An 18,362-nucleotide genomic window follows, 5' to 3' on the forward strand; every position below is an offset into this window, starting at 1 on the left:
CTGAGTCCCACCTCCTATCTCAGAACTATCCTGCATGATGCTATAATGGTGGATACATGACCTGTTATGTTTGGCAAAACCCACAGAACTGCAGGACAAAAGAGTGAACCTTAATGTAAACCTTAATGTAAATGGACTTTTGTTAATTATGATGTATTAATATCAATTCATCAATTGTAACAAATATATCACACACAACAATAGAGAAACTTATTGGCAGAAGGAGAGAGCTCTTACGGAACTCTCTGCACATTCAGCTCAATTTTTCTGTAAGCCTAACACTGCTGTGAGAAACAAAATCCAACCTGGGCAACATAGCAAGACCTTATCTCTACAAAAAATAGAAACTGAGCTGGGTGCAGTAACGCATGCCTGTAGTCCCAGGTATTCAGGAGGCTGAGGAAGGAGGATCGCTTGAATCCAGGAGGTTGAGGTTGCAGTGAGTCATGATCATGCCCCTGCACTCCAGCCTGGGTAACAAAGCAAGATCCTGTCTCCAAAAGATAATAAAGTAAAAATCTACTAATTGAAAGGGAAAAAAGCATAGTATAATACCATTCTTAAGAAAAAGAAAAGAGACCTCTGTTTGTGTGTGTGTTAACATAAAAAAAAATCTGGAAAGCTCTATATCAAAATGTTTATAGAGGCAATTTTGTAGTTTTAGAATCACAGATGATCTTTCCACTTCCTGATTTCTCTGACTTTTTTCTTTTTGCAATGGGCATGAATTGCTGGAAAATACCACAGACAACTGTGAAATGATTTCATCAACAACAAAAAAAAGATAAAGAAGGAAACACAAAATCTGTTAAATATGATTTATGTTGGCTGGGGGTTAAAATGCATTTCCAGAATAGAGTTCAGAGAAAGGCTGGGCTGCTAGTTGCTGGTTTAAGGACAAAGGGTAAGTTTCAGGAAGCAGAAAGCAAGCAGATGAAATTCAGCACTGGAATCAGGGGAGTGTCTGATTTGCAAAAGGAAAATGAAAAGACAGCTCCTCCCTTCCGAGGAAACGAAACCAACAGCAGCCCAGGCTCGGTCAGCAGAAGAGATAAAAGTGAACAGGTCTGGGAGCCAGTTCTGTTGCCACTGTCTCTCCTGTCGATGATGGATCTCAGAAAAACCCCAGCCAAATCTCTGGACAAGTTCATTGAAGACTATCTCTTGCCAGACAGGCGTTTTCGCATGCAAATCAACCATGCCATTGACATCATCTGTGGGTTCCTGAAGGAAAGGTGCTTCCGAGGTAGCTCCTCCCCTGTACGTGTGTCCAAGGTGGTAAAGGTGAGTCCAGGCCTGCCTGGTCAGGGGAGGGGTGGCTGAATGCACAAGAGTTGAGATTGAGAGTGAGAGAGAGAAAGAGAAAGAGAGAGAGAGAGAGAGAGAGAGAGAGAGAGAAACCTAGAACCCAGGGTGCAAATGTGAGTACAGACAGCTGAGATCTTCTGGGCTGGTGGTTTCTTACTTATCCACACAGTATGATAAAATAGATTCTGGGGTGAAATGCTACATCACTATTATTAACAAGTGACCCTCCCCCCGACCTTCCCATTAAAGTTTATGAACCACTGTCCTAGACCATGCCCATTTCAGAAAAAGGGAAACTGAAGCCCAGCTCTGGTAAACCGCTGGCTAATTAGTGGCCAGGCTAGGGGCTCACCATTTCTGCAGTGAAGAATCATATGTTTTGAAAACAAATAGCATCTGCTGGCTGCCAAGACCTTGAGCGAATCACTTAACTGCTCTGTGTCCCAGTTTCCTCAGCTATAATCCCCCGTACTGTTACAGTCTTGCCAATGCACCTTAATGTAGCAGCTTCTCATTGTCTGAATTAGTACCCAAGGTTCTTTGTCCTGTGTCCAAGAAAATTAAGGAACATGGACACAAAGGTGAGCTTGGAGCAAAAGTTCAGTAAGCAAAAGAAGAAAGCTCTCTCTGCTGTGGAGAGGGAAGTCTGAGTGGATTGCCGGATCGCAGATGAATGCAAAAAACTTTTACAAGAAACTGCTCTCTTCCCTGTAACTGTTTGAGAAACTTGTTGTCAGTAAAGCTGTGCAACTCCCCATACCTTATGCAGCTGTGGGTATGTCTCTAGGCAAGCACAAAGCGTCGCTTCTCTTGTACGTATGACTGTGGATTTGTTTCAGGTAAGCCCCACTTCCTGCGCCAGTTTCAGGCAGGCCACTCCTCCAGGGCCCAGCCTTGATCGTTTACCTAACTGATTTTTCCTCTTCTTCCCCTCAACACCTCACAGGGCCGTGCAGATTAAGTGAAATAGTAAGTGTGAACCACCCAGCATAAGCTAGTCTTGGGCATAGTAAAGGACAATGGGAAAAGAACACAGATCCTGGAAGAAGGCCCCCAGGTTTGAACTGTATCTGCCACCTACTAGCTGGGCGATGGGGCTGATATATTATCTCACTGAGCATCCATTTCCCATCTGTAAAATGGGGACTAATGATAATGGCACCCAAATCATAGCATCATTGCGAGCATCATAGGAGTTTAAGATATGCGACGCCTTCAGGACAGTGGCTAATGCTCCATAATGTTAGTGGTTGCTCCTGTCATTTTATTTAGGGAGGTTTGCCTCACTAATGTCAGTTATTATTCTTGTCTTCTTTTTCAGGGTGGCTCCTCTGGCAAAGGCACCTCCCTCAGAGGCCGATCTGACGCTGACCTGGTTGTCTTCCTCAGTCCTCTCACGACTTTTCAGGATCAGTTAAATCGCCGGGGAGAGTTCATCCAGGAAATTAGGAAACAGCTGGAAGCCTGTCAAAGAGAGAGAGCATTTTCCGTGAAGTTTGAGGTCCAGGCTCCACGCTGGGACAATCCCCGCGTGCTCAGCTTCGTGCTGAGTTCGCCCCAGCTCGGGGAGGGGGTGGAGTTCGATGTGCTGCCTGCCTTTGATGCCCTGGGTGAGAGCTCCCAGCTTCTTTTTCTCCCTCTTCCCATTTCTGAGCAGAAATCTCCCACAGCTTGAGAGCTTTTTGCCCCAACAGGGCATCCCTCTAAAGCAGGGTGGGAGGAGACCTTAGGATCTCTTCCAGGGCAAGAATGAATATGGTCATGATCTATCACAGGAGAGACACTAAACAGCAAACTGGCATAATGTGAGGACAAAGACATTTCTTACAGAACATCTGCAAGGCTTACTGGTTCTGTTTATGGCAAAATGTGTGAATTTTATCTTTCTAAAATCAGGCAGCAAAGATGTGGCTTAAAGTTCATGTTACTTTCATCTTTGTCCCAACATGAGATCTCATCAAACGTATGCAGCATGTTGGGAGATAGATATTTATAATCTGCAGGAACATTTGGACAGGAAGTGTAACCTCTCAGAGGCTCCTTTGCCACATCAGGAGAATTGGTAAAACCACACTGCCTATATCATATCATTATTTTAACTGATAAATGATCATCTACATTCAGCTCTGATGAGTAATAGGTGTTCAAAAATAGGAACTTCCAGCCAAGTGTGGTGGCTCATGCTTGTAATTCCAACACTTTGGGAGATTGAGGCGGGAGGGTCGCTTGACCCCAGGAGCTCAAGACCAGCCTGGGCAACAAAGTGAAACCTCATCTCTACTAAAAATTTTAAAACATTAGCCAAGTGTGGTGGTACATGCCTATGGTCGCAGCTATTCAGGACGCTGAGACTGAACGATCACATGAGGACAGCCAAGGGTTCAAGGTGTCAGTGAGCCACGAATGTGCCACTGCACTCCATCCTGGGCACAGAGCAAGAGCAAGACCCTGTCTCAATCAGTCAATCAATCAAAACTATGAATTTCCCAGCTGTATATGAAGGCGCCTCAGAACACCACAGTGAACTCAGAGAGGGACACGGAATAGTTCAGATTTTAATTTGTTGAGGGAAATGCAATGACGTCTGTCACAAGCCAAACAAACAGCTACTATTAAATTGTTTGAACTTACTGATTAGTGGCTACTAATTAATAGTTGGTCATTAAACAATAATTAGTGATTAATTATCAAGTAATTAGTACTTAACTAAAGGTACTGTCACAGTTTCCTTTAGTCCTAGGGCAGCCATAAAAATAAAAGGCTGACACTCCAAAGACACCAGGGCGTGAGAAAGTTTTGGATTCTCTCACTTGTGCCATCTCCTGTGTTGGGGGCTAGAGTGCAACGGTTGTAAAAGACAAGAGGGAGAAGGCTGGTCACAGTGGCTCACACCTGTAATCTCAGCACTTTGGGAGGCCGAAGTAGGGGGATCACTTGAGGTCAGGAGTTCAAGACCAGCCTGGCCAACATGGTGAAATCTCATCTCTACTAAAAATACAAAAATTAGCTGGGCATGGTGGTACGTGCCTGTAATCGTAGCTACTTGGGAGGCTGAGGCAGGAGAATTGCTTGAACCCAAGAGATGGAGGCTGCAATGAGCCAAGATCATGCCATTGCACTCCAGCCTGGGCAACACAGCGAGACTCCATCTTGGGAAAAAAAAAAAAAAAAACGAAGTAGGGTGAAACAATAGACAGCCATGGGAGTTAGGGGGCTTTTTAGACAGGACCCTGAGGGAGGGTCCCTGAGCCTGAGTGATGAGAAGGAGTGAAACTTGGGAAGATCTGGAGGTTCTGGGAAGAGGAACGGCAAGTACAGAGGCCCTGCAGCAGCAGTGACCGTGGCACATTTGAAGAAGAGAGAAAAAGTCAGAGAAGTAGAAAGTGGGCAAAGGAAGCAAGAGAGGAGGTGAGGTGAGAGAGGTTCCAGAGACCAGATCACACTAGACATCATTGGCCACCATAAGGACTTTGGGTTTTAAAATTCCAGATGTTGTGGGATGCAGGAAGCAGCGTGATCAGATTTTAAAAGTTCTCTCTAGGTGCCAGGTTGAGAACAGGCTGTGGGGGAACCTGTAAAGAGGTGGCTGCCATAGTTCCGGCGAGTGATGTGGTGGCTTGGATGGGGTGATGGCAGTGGATAGGGCAGGAGGGAGGATCGGGAATGGACCTCAGGCTTCCCAGTCCTGGGTTTGTTGCACTTTCCAATCAAATCCCATGGCCAGGGAGATTGTCCCCTCAGAGTGACTGAAGGAACTTCTGAGAAGAGCTGACACCTAAATTGTGGGTTTTGCCCGAACAGGTCAGTTGACTGGCGGCTATAAACCTGACCCCCAAATCTATGTCGAGCTCATCGAGGAGTGCGTCTTCCTGCAGAAAGAGGGCGAGTTCTCCACCTGCTTCACAGAACTACAGAGAGACTTCCTGAAGCAGCGCCCCACCAAGCTCAAGAGCCTCATCCGCCTAGTCAAGCACTGGTACCAAAATGTATGGCCTTCCTACCAGGCCTGGCAGATCCTGTCTCGACTGGGAGCAGAGGGGGGGTTGGGGGAGCAGAGAAAGACGGGAGTGAAGGAAAGAGGAGGGGGAGTGGTGGAGGGAAACAGAGGGAGGGAAAGAAGAGAGAAAGGAAAAAGAGGTGGAGAGGGTAGAGGGAGGAGGCTGCAACAGAAGGGAGAATGAAAGGGAAGGAAGAGAGGAAGGAAGGGATTTTGGTGTTCTGTTCACTGCTATATCCCCAGAACTTAAAACAGCCTGGTGCATAATAGGTGTAAATAATTGTTGAATAAATGAATCAATGCTACACACACACAGAGAGAGAGAGAGAGAGGCAAAGAGAGAGAGAGAGAGTTAACCACACTCTTCAGAAGGTGGATAAGTTAAAACAAGAGTTTCAAACAAATATATGTTCAGATGCTCTTTCCTCCCACTTACTGGCTAGCTGGCCTTAAGTAAGCAACTTAACCTTTCTGTTATTTCTGCTTTCTCATCTGCAATGAGTAGCATGCCACAGCTACAGTAACATGGCATATAGTCGGTCCTGATTAATGTGGCATCTTTTAGCCACCACAAGAGTACACATAATAAAAACTAACATGTATTATGTGCTTAGCTTATCTATGTTTTGCAGATGTGATACACTTTTCTGTTCACTTTTAAATGCCCTGCATCTTAGTCAACTTTAGCAGTGATTCTGTAAGTTAGATAAGGTTAGGTATTATTATGAAACCCATTTTACAACAAGAGAAACTCCTTGGGTCACACGGCTTATTCGGCCAATAAGTAGCAGAAGTAAAATTTGAATTTGGCTGGGCATGGTAGCTCACACCAGTAATCCCAGCACTTTGGGAGGCCAAGGCAGGTGGATTGCTTGAGCCCAGGAGTTCAAGACTAGCCTGAGCAACATGGCAAAACCTCATCTCTACAAAATAAACTAAAAATTTAGCCAGATGTGATGGTGAGCACCTGCAGTCCCAGCTACTGGGGAGGCTGAGGTGGGAGGATCACTTGAGCCTGGGCGGAGGTGGTTACAGTAAGTCAAGACTGTGCTACTGCACTCCAGTCTGTATGACAGAGCAAGATCTTGCTTCAAACAAACAAACAAACAAAAACTCAAATTTCGCTCTACTGACTTAAGAGTTTGCCTGATAATAATAGGCATTCAATATATATTTCTTGAATGAATGAATGAATGAATGAATGAATGAATGAAAATAATCAGGGATACATTTTCCAATTTAAAAGTAACACCTCTAGGTAAAAAAAAAAAAGACAATCATTTAGTTGCTAGACTTCTAAGTGTTTGCTGTTCCATGAATTTTAATCATGGAGCCTGAGCATTGTAGAACTTACAAAAGCAGTTCTTGACAAAAGCAGCACTGCCCCCAGGGACATATTGAAAATTAATGAGGGTGTTTTTGGTAACCGTGGTAATGGGAGCACATGGGTGCTACTTACATTTAGTGGAAAGAAGGCAGGAATACTAATTGCTGTACAATGATTACGAGAGTCCTGCACAGCCAAGGATTGTCTTTTTCTTTCTTTCTTGATGCTTTTCTCCTTTAAAACAAGACAAGATTACAGTATTTTAACTCCACTAACCACCATCATCACCACCTCCAACTTGTATGCTACATTTCTTGTATATTTCAAGTCTCTTTATGTTTTCAAGTGCCTCGAAGTATTATTATTGTTTTACAGCCAAATGTTTAATTAATCTACTCACAGATTTACCACTTTCTTCACTATTCATTCTTTCTTACACCTCTAACATTCCGTCTGGGGTAATTTTCCTAAATGACCATACATCCTTTGGGATTTCTTTTGATGATGGTCTATTGGTAGTAAACTCTCTCAGTTTTTGTCTGAAAATGTCATGCTTTTGCCTTCATTGTTGAAGGGTGCTTTTGCTGGGTGGTCATTTCAGTACATTAAATATATCATTCCATCTTCCACTGTTATCATTAAAAAGTCAGTTGCCAGTCTTTACTGCAGCTCTTTTGTAGGTAACCTATCTTATTCCTCTGGCTGGATGTAAAAGTTTTCTCTTTGTCTTTGATTTTGTTTAGCTTCAGTCTGCTGTGTCTCAACGATGGGTTCCTATTATTTGTCCTGATAGGGATTCCTTTAAGAGTCCTGAATCTGTGGATAGATATCTTTAATCAGTTTTGAAACTTCTCAGCCATCCTTCTAAAAGATTGATTCTCCCTCATTCTCTCCTCACCTTCCGGAATTCCAATTAAATGTATGTTAGATCCTACTCTATCTTTCATATCTCTATACTCTCTTCTGTATTTTTCATCTTTTTGTCTATTTTTCCATGCTTTATTCTGAATAGTTTCTTCTAATCTACCTTCCAATTAACTAATTTTCTCTTTAGCTATATCTAATTTGCCGTTGCACTATTAATTACAGTTGCCATTTTTATCCTAAAATTTCTATTTCATATTTTTGTATCTACCATGTTACTTCTTATGGCTTTTAATTCCCTGTTAACTATTGAAAGTTCTTATTTTATCCTGTGAATATGATATTCCTACTTATTTTATTTTTAATTTTTATTATTTGTTAATCTTATGTTTTATTTGCACTTCTTTTCTGTGACATGAGCACGCACAGATTCATGTGTATACATATATGGCTCTGATACCTGATACCTCTCCTTTCCTGTCCTCATTCAAACCACTGATCACAGAGAGACAACTATGTTTTTTTAATTTTTCTATTTCAATAGGTTTTTGGGGGAACAGGTGGTGTTTGGTTACATAAATAAGTTCTTTAGTGGTGATTTCCAAGATTTTGGTACACCCGTCGCCCAAACAGTGTACATTGTACCCAATGTGTAATCTTTTAACCCTTGCCAACCCCCACCTTTTCCCCAAAGTTCCCCAAGTCCCATGTATCATTCTTATGCCTTTGCTTCCTCATAGCTTAGCTCCCACATATGTGAGAACATACAATGTTTGGTTTTCCATTCCTGAGTTACTTACTTAAAATAGTAGTATCCAATTCCATCCAAGTTGCTGTGAATGCCATTATTTTTTCCTTTTTATGGTTGAGTAGTATTCCATGGTGTGTGCATGTGTATGTGTGTGTTTAACATTTTCTTCATCCACTCATTGATTGATGGGCATTTGGGTTGGTTCCATATTTTTGCAATTGCAAATTGGGGTGTTATAAACATGTGTGTGCAAGTATCTTTTTTGTATAATGATTTCTTTTCCTCTGAGTGGATACCTACTAGTGGGTTTGCTGGATCAAATGGTAGATCTACTTTTAGTTCTATAAGGAATCTCCACACTGTTTTCCATAGTGGTTGTATGAGTTTACATTACCACCAATAGTGTAAAAGTGTTCCCTTTTCCCCACATCCAGACCAACATCTATTTTTTTTTTATTTTTTATTATGACCACTCTTGCAGGAGCGAGGTGGTATCACATTGTGGTTTTGATTTGCATTTCCCTGATAATTAGGGATGTTGAGCATTTTTCCATATGCTTGTTGGTATTTGTATATCTTCGTTTGAGAATTCTCTGTTCATGTCCTTAGCCCACTTTTTGATGGGGTTGTTTGTTTTTTCCTTACTGATTCGTCTGAGTTCTTTGTAGATTCTGGATATCAGTTGGATGTATAGATTGTGAAGATTTTCTCCCATTCTGTGGGCTGTCTGTTAACTCTGCTAATTATTTCCTTTGTTTTGCAGAAGCTTTTTAGTTTAATTAAGTCCCATCTATTTATCTTTGTTTTTGTTGCATTTGCTTTTGGGTTCTTTGTCATGAAGTCTTTGCCTAAGCCAATGTGTAGAAGGGTTTTTTGGATGTTATCTTCTAGAATCTTTATGGTTTCAGGTCTTAGATTTAAGTATTTGATTCATTTTGAGTTGATTTTTATATAAGGGCAGAGGTGAGGATTCAGTTTCATTCTTTTACATGCAACTAGCCAATTATCCCAGGATCCTTTGTTGAATAGGGCGTCCTTTCCCCGCTTTATGTTTTTGTTTGGTTTGTCGAAGATCAGTGGCTGTAAGTGTTTAGCTTTATTTCTGGGTTCTCTATTCTGTTCCATTGGTCTATGTGACAGTTTTATACCAGTACCATGTTGTTTTGGTGACTATGGCCTTACAGTATAGTTTGAAGTCTAGTAATGTAATGCCTCCAGATTTATTCTTTTTACTTAGCCTTGTTTTGGCTATGTGGGCTCTTTTTTGGTTCCATATGAATTTTAGGATTGTTTTTTTCTAGTTCTGTGAAGAATGATGATGGTATTTTGATGGGAATTGCATTGAATTTGTAGATTGTTTTTGGCAGTATGGTCATTTTCACGATATTGATTCTACCCATTCATGAGCATGGGATGTGTTTCCATCTGTTTGTGTCGTCTATGAATTCTTTCAGCAATGTTTTGTAGTTTTCCTTGTAGGGTTCCTAGTTATTTTAAAGTCTGTATTCAGTCTTTCAATATTTAAAGTTTTGTAAGTTTATTACTATTTCTCTTTTTTTCTGTTGGTCATAACTCTTAGTGTTTTGTTTCCTTTTGTGCCTGGTTGCATATGTGCTGGTCATTGTATTTGAAAATTATGTGTGAAATAATTTCAGGTTTTGGATTATGTATACTCCTCCAGAAAGAACTTCATTTGCTTCTGTGCATTTCTTAGGAACATTACAAGTCCTTCTTCTCAGTTAATTTTCATAGTATCCTTATAAGATAGGTGCTATTATGACCACTCACTTAGCAGATGAAAATAATGAGGTCTGTGAGTCTAAGTCATCAACTTAGAATCGGACAATGGTGAAGCCAGGATTCAAACTCACATCAATAAGAATCCAGCACTCTTGACAAGGGGCCAGCACACTTTAAAAAAAAAAACAAAGGGCTAGATAGTAAATATTTTAGACTTTGTGGACTGTACAGCCTCTGTTGCAGCTACTTAACCCGTGCCTTTGTAGCATGAATGCAGTCATAAACTATACATAAATGTATGAGCCTGGATTTGTTCCAAGGAAACTTTATAAAAACTGGTGGCAGGCTGGATTTGACCCATGAGAAATGGAGTTTACACAAAAGTTGAGCAAACCAATTGTTTTTCTGATTGTTTTTCCTCTTCTCAGTGTAAGAAGAAGCTTGGGAAGCTGCCACCTCAGTATGCCCTGGAGCTCCTGACAGTCTATGCTTGGGAGCGAGGGAGCATGGAAACAGATTTCAACACAGCCCGGGGATTTCGGACGGTCTTGGAATTAGTCATAAACTACCAGCAACTCTGCGTCTACTGGACAAAGTATTATGACTTTCAAAACCCCATTATTGAAAAGTACCTGAGCAGGCAGCTCAGGAAACCCAGGTATGCTATCCCCACGTGGCTTAGCTCCCCTATGTAAACGAACACCTGGACACAGGTACAGTGCCTTGGAAATGGAGAAGGTGGGAGGGCTCCCCACTTAGTGAGAATCTCCTCTTGCCTGTCATTCGTACTGGGCATTTTACTACTGCCACCTGATTTAAACACCTACCTCAAACCCTGTGAGGCAGGCACTATCATTTTACAGGTGAGTAAACTGAGGTTCTGAGAGGTAAGGAGCTCGTCCAGCCCTTAACAGAAAATGAGTAAAATAGCTGGAATTTGAACTGAAATAAGAACAGCAGCAACAACAATGATAGTAATTGCTCCCAGGTATTGAAAGCTTGCTGTAAGACTAACACATGCTAATATAATAGTAAAAATTATTATCAATATTACTGACATGTATGTTATGTTGTAGTCACTGTGCTGAGCATTTCACATAACTGGGCTTTTTCTATCCTCACACCATAGCCTTTGAGATACGTATGTGGAACTATCTCAATTTTACAGATAAGAATCCTGAGGTTTAGAGAGTTCAAGTGACCTACTCAAGGGCACATCACTCATAAAGGGCAGAGGTGGGATTCAAACCCACATCTGTCAGGCGCAAGTGCAAGGCTCCTTCTCCTCATGCTCACGGCCCGCTGGGGAACAGGGCACTGGGGACATACCCCAGGGAGCCCTTCCTCGTGCTCTGAGTCCCAGTCCATCCCAGGCTGCTATTTTGCTCTCCAAGGAGCATCTGGACTCCCTGGACTGAGCCCCAGCTTCTCACTTGTCTCTCTCTAAATGTTGCTCTGCAGGCCTGTGATTCTGGACCCGGCAGACCCTACAGGAAACCTGGGTGGTGGAGACCCAAAGGGTTGGAGGCAGCTGGCACAAGAGGCTGAGGCCTGGCTGAATTACCCATGCTTTAAGAATTGGGATGGGTCCCCGTGAGCTCCTGGATTCTGCTGGTGAGACCTCCTGCTTCCTCCCTGCCATTCATCCCTGCCCCTCTCCACACAGCTTGAGACATATAGCTGGAGACCATTCTTTCCAAAGAACTTACCTCTTGCCAAGGCCATTTGTATTCATATAGTTCCAGGCTGTGCTCCATATTTAACAGTCATTTTGGTCACAATTGAGGGTTTCTGGAATTTTCACATCCCTTGTCTAGAGTTCATTCCCCTAAGAGTAATAATAATAATCTGTAGCACCATTTACTGACTGTCTGCTTCGGGCTCAGGTTCTGTCCTAAGCCCTTTAATATACACTATCTCTTTAAATATTCACAACAATCCCATGAGGCATGTTTTCTTTTTTAAAATTTTTATTATTTTAGGTTCAGATGTCACATGTGCCATTTGTTACACAGCTATATTGTGTAATGGTGTGATCCTGTCACTCAATTAGTGAACAGAGTACCCAAAAGTTTTTTCAACCCTTGCCCTTCTCCCTCCCTCCTCCCTTTTGGAGTCCCTAGTGTCTATTGTTCCCATCTTTAGCAGATGTTAAGTATTTGGTTTTCTGTTTCTGGGTTAATTCACTTAGGATAATGGCCTCCAGCTGCACCCATGATTTCATTCCTTCTTATGGCTGCATAATATTCCATGGTGTAGATATACCACATTTTCTTTATCCAGTCCACACTGATGGGCACTTAAGTTGATTCCATGACTTTGCTATTGTGAATAGCACTGCGATAAACATATGAGTGCAGGTGTCTTTTGATATAATGATTTCTTTTCCCTTGGGTAGATACTCAGTAGTGGCATTGCTGAGTTGAATGGACATTCTGTTTTTAGTCATTTGAAAAGTCCCATGAGGTATGTTTTCTATCGTTCCCATCTTACAGATGAGACAAAGGCTCAGAGAGGTGAGGTCACTTGCTCAAGGACATCACAAGTGGTGGAAATGGGATTCAAACTCAGTGGACTCTAAAGCCAGTGCTTATGTCACGGTGCTAAACAGCCAGCCTTGTCTCATCCTCACCTTTCATCTGACCAGTGGGAGACTCTGAGCAGCTGAGTGCCTTGGGCTATATAGGGGCAAAGGACCCAGTCTTGGATCTTTCCACCCCCAAGCAGGAATCTGTCTGATTCCAGGGGATTGATGATGTTGCAGATGGCTAGGAATGGAATTTAGTGTGGATGGAATTTAGTGTGCAGGATGTTCTGGGGGAGAGCCACTGGAACCAGCACTCAGGGAAAGGAGGGGAAGAAAGGATAGGAAGAAAGAAAGAAAGAGCATAGGGAGAAGTGAACAGGGATGCAAAGCAAATGCCAGCTTCAGCCAACTTCAAGGACAGCCCTGGAGCTGGAATGGCCTTTAGAGCTGCCCCATGGCGACAGAAGTGGCCAGGCCTCTATACCCCTATGGACCACTCACTGTGCCTGGGCACCTGGGAAAGGGCATGGCCTTGAGCAAAACACTCTCTGCAGCTGAGGCAACCCCTAAACGGGCTGAGGGCTGAAGTCTGTCTGCTGCCCACCATCCCAGCAGCTGGGGTTTGTTAGTCTTTCCTCAAAGGGGGATCCAGATGGCATGTCACAGTGTCCACCTTAAATGCTCACTGAATCCAGCTGCAAGGTAGGAAGACTCCCTGATGAGATCATGTGTCTCACCCTTTCAGGCTGAAGGCGACAGTGAAGACGATGAGTCCTACGATCCCAGGATGTATCAGCAACATGGTTATATCCAAACATATGAGTGCCCTCATTTCTCTCAAAGCCCCAGCACACTCCAGGCAGCATTCACTCGACAGGCAGAAGAGAACTGGACATGCACCATCCTCTGAATGCCAGTGCATCTTAGGGAAAAGGGCTCCAGTGTTATCTGGACCAGCCCCTTCATTTCCAGGTGGGACGCTTGATCCAGAGAGGACAAAGGTCCTCAGTGAGCTGGTGTATAATCCAGGACAGAACCCAGGTCTCCTGACTCCTGGCCTTCTATGCCCTCTCTCCTATCATAGATAACATTCCCCACAGCCTCGCCTCATTCCACCTATTCTCTGAAAATATTCCCTGAGAGAGAACAGAGAGATTTAGATAAGAGAATGAAATTCCAGCCTTGACTTTCTTCTGTGAACCTGATGGGAGGGTTATGTCTAATATATTATCAATAACAATAAAAATAAAGCAAATACCATTTATTGGGTGTTTATTAACTTCAAGGCACAGAGCCGCCAAGAAGTACAGATGCCTATCTGGGGGGTGTGTGTGTGTGTGTGTGTGTGTGTGTGTATACATTGATTCAACAAGAAATATTTATTGAGCACTTACTATGTGCCAAGCATAGCTCTGGGCACTGGGAACATAGCAATGCACAAAAGCAGACAGAAATCCCTGTCCTCATGATCCTGCAGAGTCAAGGCTTCCAGAATTTTTTAAGTTAAAAAAAAAAAAATCCCTGTCCTTATGGAGTTGACATTTGTGCAAAACATCTTAATATTAGATGGTTTTCCTATTACTAGTAATTCTGAAATAAGCATCCTTGATTTATCCTTTCTCCATATCTCTGAGAAAAATTCTAGAACCTCTCTATGTGACACAGCAGCCACTAGCCACATGTATCAAATGCTTAAAACATAGCTAGTCTAAATCTATGTGTGCTGTGAGTGCAAGATATATACTTGGTTACAAAGACTTAGTACAAATCAAAAGAAGGCCAAGTTCTTGCCAACTGATAATTTGTTTAATTGTGTGCTGAAATGACAATTTTAAAATATATTTGAGTTAAATCAAATGAACTTCATCTCTTTCTTTTACCTTTTTAATTGTGTTTACTAGAAAATGTGAAATCACACATGTGGCTTGCATTATATTATGTATTTCTATTGGACAGCTCTGCCCTCCAAGGTAAATCACTGGATTAAAGATTCAACTCTACTGACTTACATTGCCACATTGTTACACTGTCCTTGGGACCAAGAATCAGAATATCATTCATAATACTCTAAAATATAAAACTCTCATAAATACTCACAAAAGAACTTGAATGCTCTGATCACCTGAGTTGCTGGTCACTTGGGTGGCTGGCAAGCAGTCTTTGGTCTATCCAGATTATATTCTTCCATTTAGTCCCCCAGCACCCCTGTGAGATGGGTTTTGTTGTTATTCTCATAATAGTAAGTGGAATAACTTGAGGTTCTAAGAGGTTGCAGTGCTTGCCCAGGATCGCCCAGCTGGTCAGGGGCAGAGTCTGAATTTGAACCCCTAATCCTTCTCTCTCTAAAGCTCATGTTCTTAATCACTGCAGTATGGTCTCAATGTGTCCTCATTCATTGAATTCCTATGTTTTCCTGCTCTGGCACCATGACAACCAGAAGCACCAATGTCGAAGGGCAGTGAAAGATGAATGTCCCAGCTCAACCTGAGCACACATTCACCCTTCCTCGATCTTTTTGTCCTATTTGTAGACTGGATTAGATGATGCCAGTCTACTGATTCAAATGTGAATCTCTTTCAGAAACACCCTCACAGAAACACCCAGAAATGATGTTTTACCAGCTATCTGGGCACCCTTAGCCCAGTCAAGTTGTCACATAAAATCTGTCATTGCACACTCCATGCCAATAGGCGAGCGTGGATATCCCAATGTAATGGTTTCATTGTATTTTACCGTATGGAAAATGCACTTTTGTTGCCTTTTGAGAGTGTTTCATTTTATAGCAGTGCCACAACCAACAGCAGGTTAATGGAATCAGTAATCAGTTGTTTGATCAAAGAGCCACATAGCCACATGATCAGCCTTTCATCTACAACAGCACCCAGGAGTGCCCCAGGATTGTTTTTCAAAGGGCATAGACATTTTTGCTGAAAATGACATGGGCTTGCTCCAGAGTCCTGGAGGGGTCTGTGTTATAATTCTCTAATTAGATATTGCCATAATCTCTGAATGACATCTTTTCCCATGACCAACACTTTGGACACCATGGGGCCTGCCAGGCTGGTGTGGCCCAAGTAGAGGGGTGACTTACACTGAAGCCTATACCAGTTGCAGAGCCCTTTAGGATTTAATAAGAGGGTGCTAATTTCTGTACTTCCCTGGCTCTGAGATGTAATAGCGGTTTTGATTTACTATCCTGGCCAGGGAGGTGACATTTTCAAAGGTATCCCCATGACTTTCCTCACTGTGATAGCCTTCACTTAACACTCAGGCCAATGTGGGGTAGTGTCTTTTACCAAGCATGTCCTTTTTGAATATACATTCAGGGGACAGGGAAATGATCACCAGGTCGGTCCATAGACACAGTGGACATATTACAAGCCTGACTTGGCCAGGGCTCCATTTTTCATTCTTGGCTCCTATATACCCCTACTCTGATGAGGACAGAATCTGATGACGCTTTGGGTTTTCATGCATCGTTATCAATGTTGATCCTCTGCTCAACAGTCTTAGAAATGTTGAGTGATTCCCCTTTTCCAGTGTTATCATCCTCTGAATAAATGGCTGTAGGTCCTTTGGGGGAAAACATTACTATATATGCTATGGTGTCACAGGGTCCTTTCCGAAGGGGACTCTGCCTCCTGCTTAGGTTGTTTCCACTGGATTATTGTGAATAGTGCTGCAGTAAACACGGGAATGCAAGTTATCTTTTTGATATCCTGATTTCAATTCTTTTCGATAAATACTCAGAAGTGGTATTGCTGCAACATATGGTAGTTCAATTTTTTTTTTCTTTTTTTCAAGACAGAGTCTTGCTCTGTCGCCCAGGCTGGAGTGCAGTGACGCGATCTCGGCTCACTGCAAACTCCATCTTCCGGGTTCACACCATTCTCCCGCCTCAGGCTCCCAAGTAGCTGGGACTACAGGCACCTGCCACCATGCCCGGCTAATTTTTTGTATTTTTTAGTAGAGACGGGGCTTCACTGTGTTGGCCAGGATGGTCCCAATCTCCCGACCTCATGATCTGCCCACTTTGGCCTCCCAAAGTGCTGGGATTACAGTTGTGAGTCACCGCACCCGGCAGTAGTTCTATTTCTAATTTTTTGAGGAACCTCCATACTGTTTTTCACAGTGGCTCACCAACAGTGTGCAAGAGTTCCCATCTCTCTACATCCTCACACTTGTTATCTTTTGTTCATTTTTTTAAACAATGATAGCCATCCTACCAGGGGTAAGGTGATATTGCATTGTGATTTTGATTTACATTTCTCTGATAATTAGTGACATTGACTATCTTTTCATATACCTATTATCCATTTGTATGTCTTCTTTGGAGAAAGATCTATTCCAATCCTTAGCCCATTTTTAAATCAGGTTATTAATTTTTTTGCTAGTGAGTTGTAGGAGTTCCTTACATATTGTGGAGATTAACCCTTATTAGTTGTATGGTTTGTAAATATTATCTTCATTCCATAGATTGTCTTTGCAGCCCGTTGTTTCCCTTGCTATGCAGAAGCTTTTTAGTCTGATGTAGTCCCAGTTGCCTATTTTTGCTTTTGCTGTCTGTGCTTTGCATACATGGCCACCTGATCTTTGACAAGACTGCCAAGAATACCCAATGGGGAAAGGACAGTGTCCTCAACAAATGATGTCTGGAAAGCTGAATGTCCACATGCAAAAGAATAAAACTGGACCCTTACCTTACACCACACACAAAATCAACTCAAAATGGATTAAAGACTTAAACATAAGACCTGAAACTGAAACTACTAGAAGAAAACCTGGGGAAAACTTCATGACATTGGTCTTCCCAGTGATTTCATGTATGTGACACCAAACGCACAGACAACAAAAGGCATTTATGTTCATACAGCATGTGAGGAAGGGCTTCATTTCCAGTTCTTCCAATGTGGATGCTCAGTTATCCCAGCAGCCTTTGTTGAAGGGACCATGCTCTCTCCACTTCTTTGCAAAGCCACCTCTTAAATATTCCCAGAGTCCCTCTATGTGGGAGTCTGTTTCTGGACTCTGCTCTTTTCCATTGGTCTATTTTTTGTGTCCTTGAGTTAATACAACCTTGTCTTAATTACTATAGCCTTATAATTCTTAGTATCTTTGGGAGAACTCTGTTCTCTTTTTATCAAGTCTTTGGTTCCTCTTGGCCCTTTTTATTTCTACATTAATTTTATACTCAATTTGTTAAGCTCCTCCCAAAATATGGGGAGGCATTTGATTAGAATTACACAGATTTGCTTGGGAAGAATAACATCTATATTATATATATAGATATATAGATCCCTATAGAATTTGATGATTCTGACCCATGAACTTGGAGTTTCTTTTCATTAAGTTTAGTGTTCTTTAGTGACAGTGACAACGTTTTATCATTTTCCCTGGAGAGGTCATGGTTTTTGTCATACGTATTCCTAGGTATTTGTTTCAGTACTATCGTACTTGGCACACTTTCTTTAATTTCATTTTATAATGCTTGGTTCATGGGAGATTTAAACGTTTTCAGTGGTGATAGTTGGCTATAGCATTACAGGTGATCTTTATAGTTTTCTTAATTTTCTGTGGCCGTGGGAAATAATAAAGACACTTTTCTTGCAAAAAAAAAAAAATAAGCTTTTGACAAGTATTTCTCTCAGCTAAGCTCTGATAGTTTATGCAAAGTTGGCAGGCACAGGGTACAGAAAGCTCTGGGGTGCTGTTGTTTGGAGCTGCTGGTTCAAGGACAAATTCACAAGATTTGGAAACAGAGGGGCAAGTGTGTAAGGACAAGGGAAACTATCATATAAAATTGAAGCACCTGAGCTGGAAATTTCTGAGCCCCCAGAGATAAATTTCC

At 42.2% G+C, this 18,362-nt stretch overlaps 1 protein-coding gene across 1 annotated transcript; it reads left to right on the top strand.

The window, feature by feature from the left end:
• The first annotated feature begins 831 nt into the window (after positions 1-831).
• Positions 832-13,774, top strand: OAS1 (2'-5'-oligoadenylate synthetase 1). The gene is given in 7 exon segments (XM_003907187.4): positions 832-1,284; positions 2,630-2,918; positions 5,110-5,294; positions 10,416-10,645; positions 11,449-11,573; positions 11,576-11,601; positions 13,260-13,774. Coding segments are annotated over 7 exon segments (1,464 nt in total). The 5' UTR covers positions 832-840; the 3' UTR covers positions 13,425-13,774.
• Positions 13,775-18,362: the final 4,588 nt, after the last annotated feature.

Source organism: Papio anubis, chromosome 9 (assembly GCF_008728515.1).
Source record: "Papio anubis isolate 15944 chromosome 9, Panubis1.0, whole genome shotgun sequence".
In the NCBI taxonomy this organism is placed as follows: Eukaryota; Metazoa; Chordata; class Mammalia; order Primates; family Cercopithecidae; genus Papio; species Papio anubis.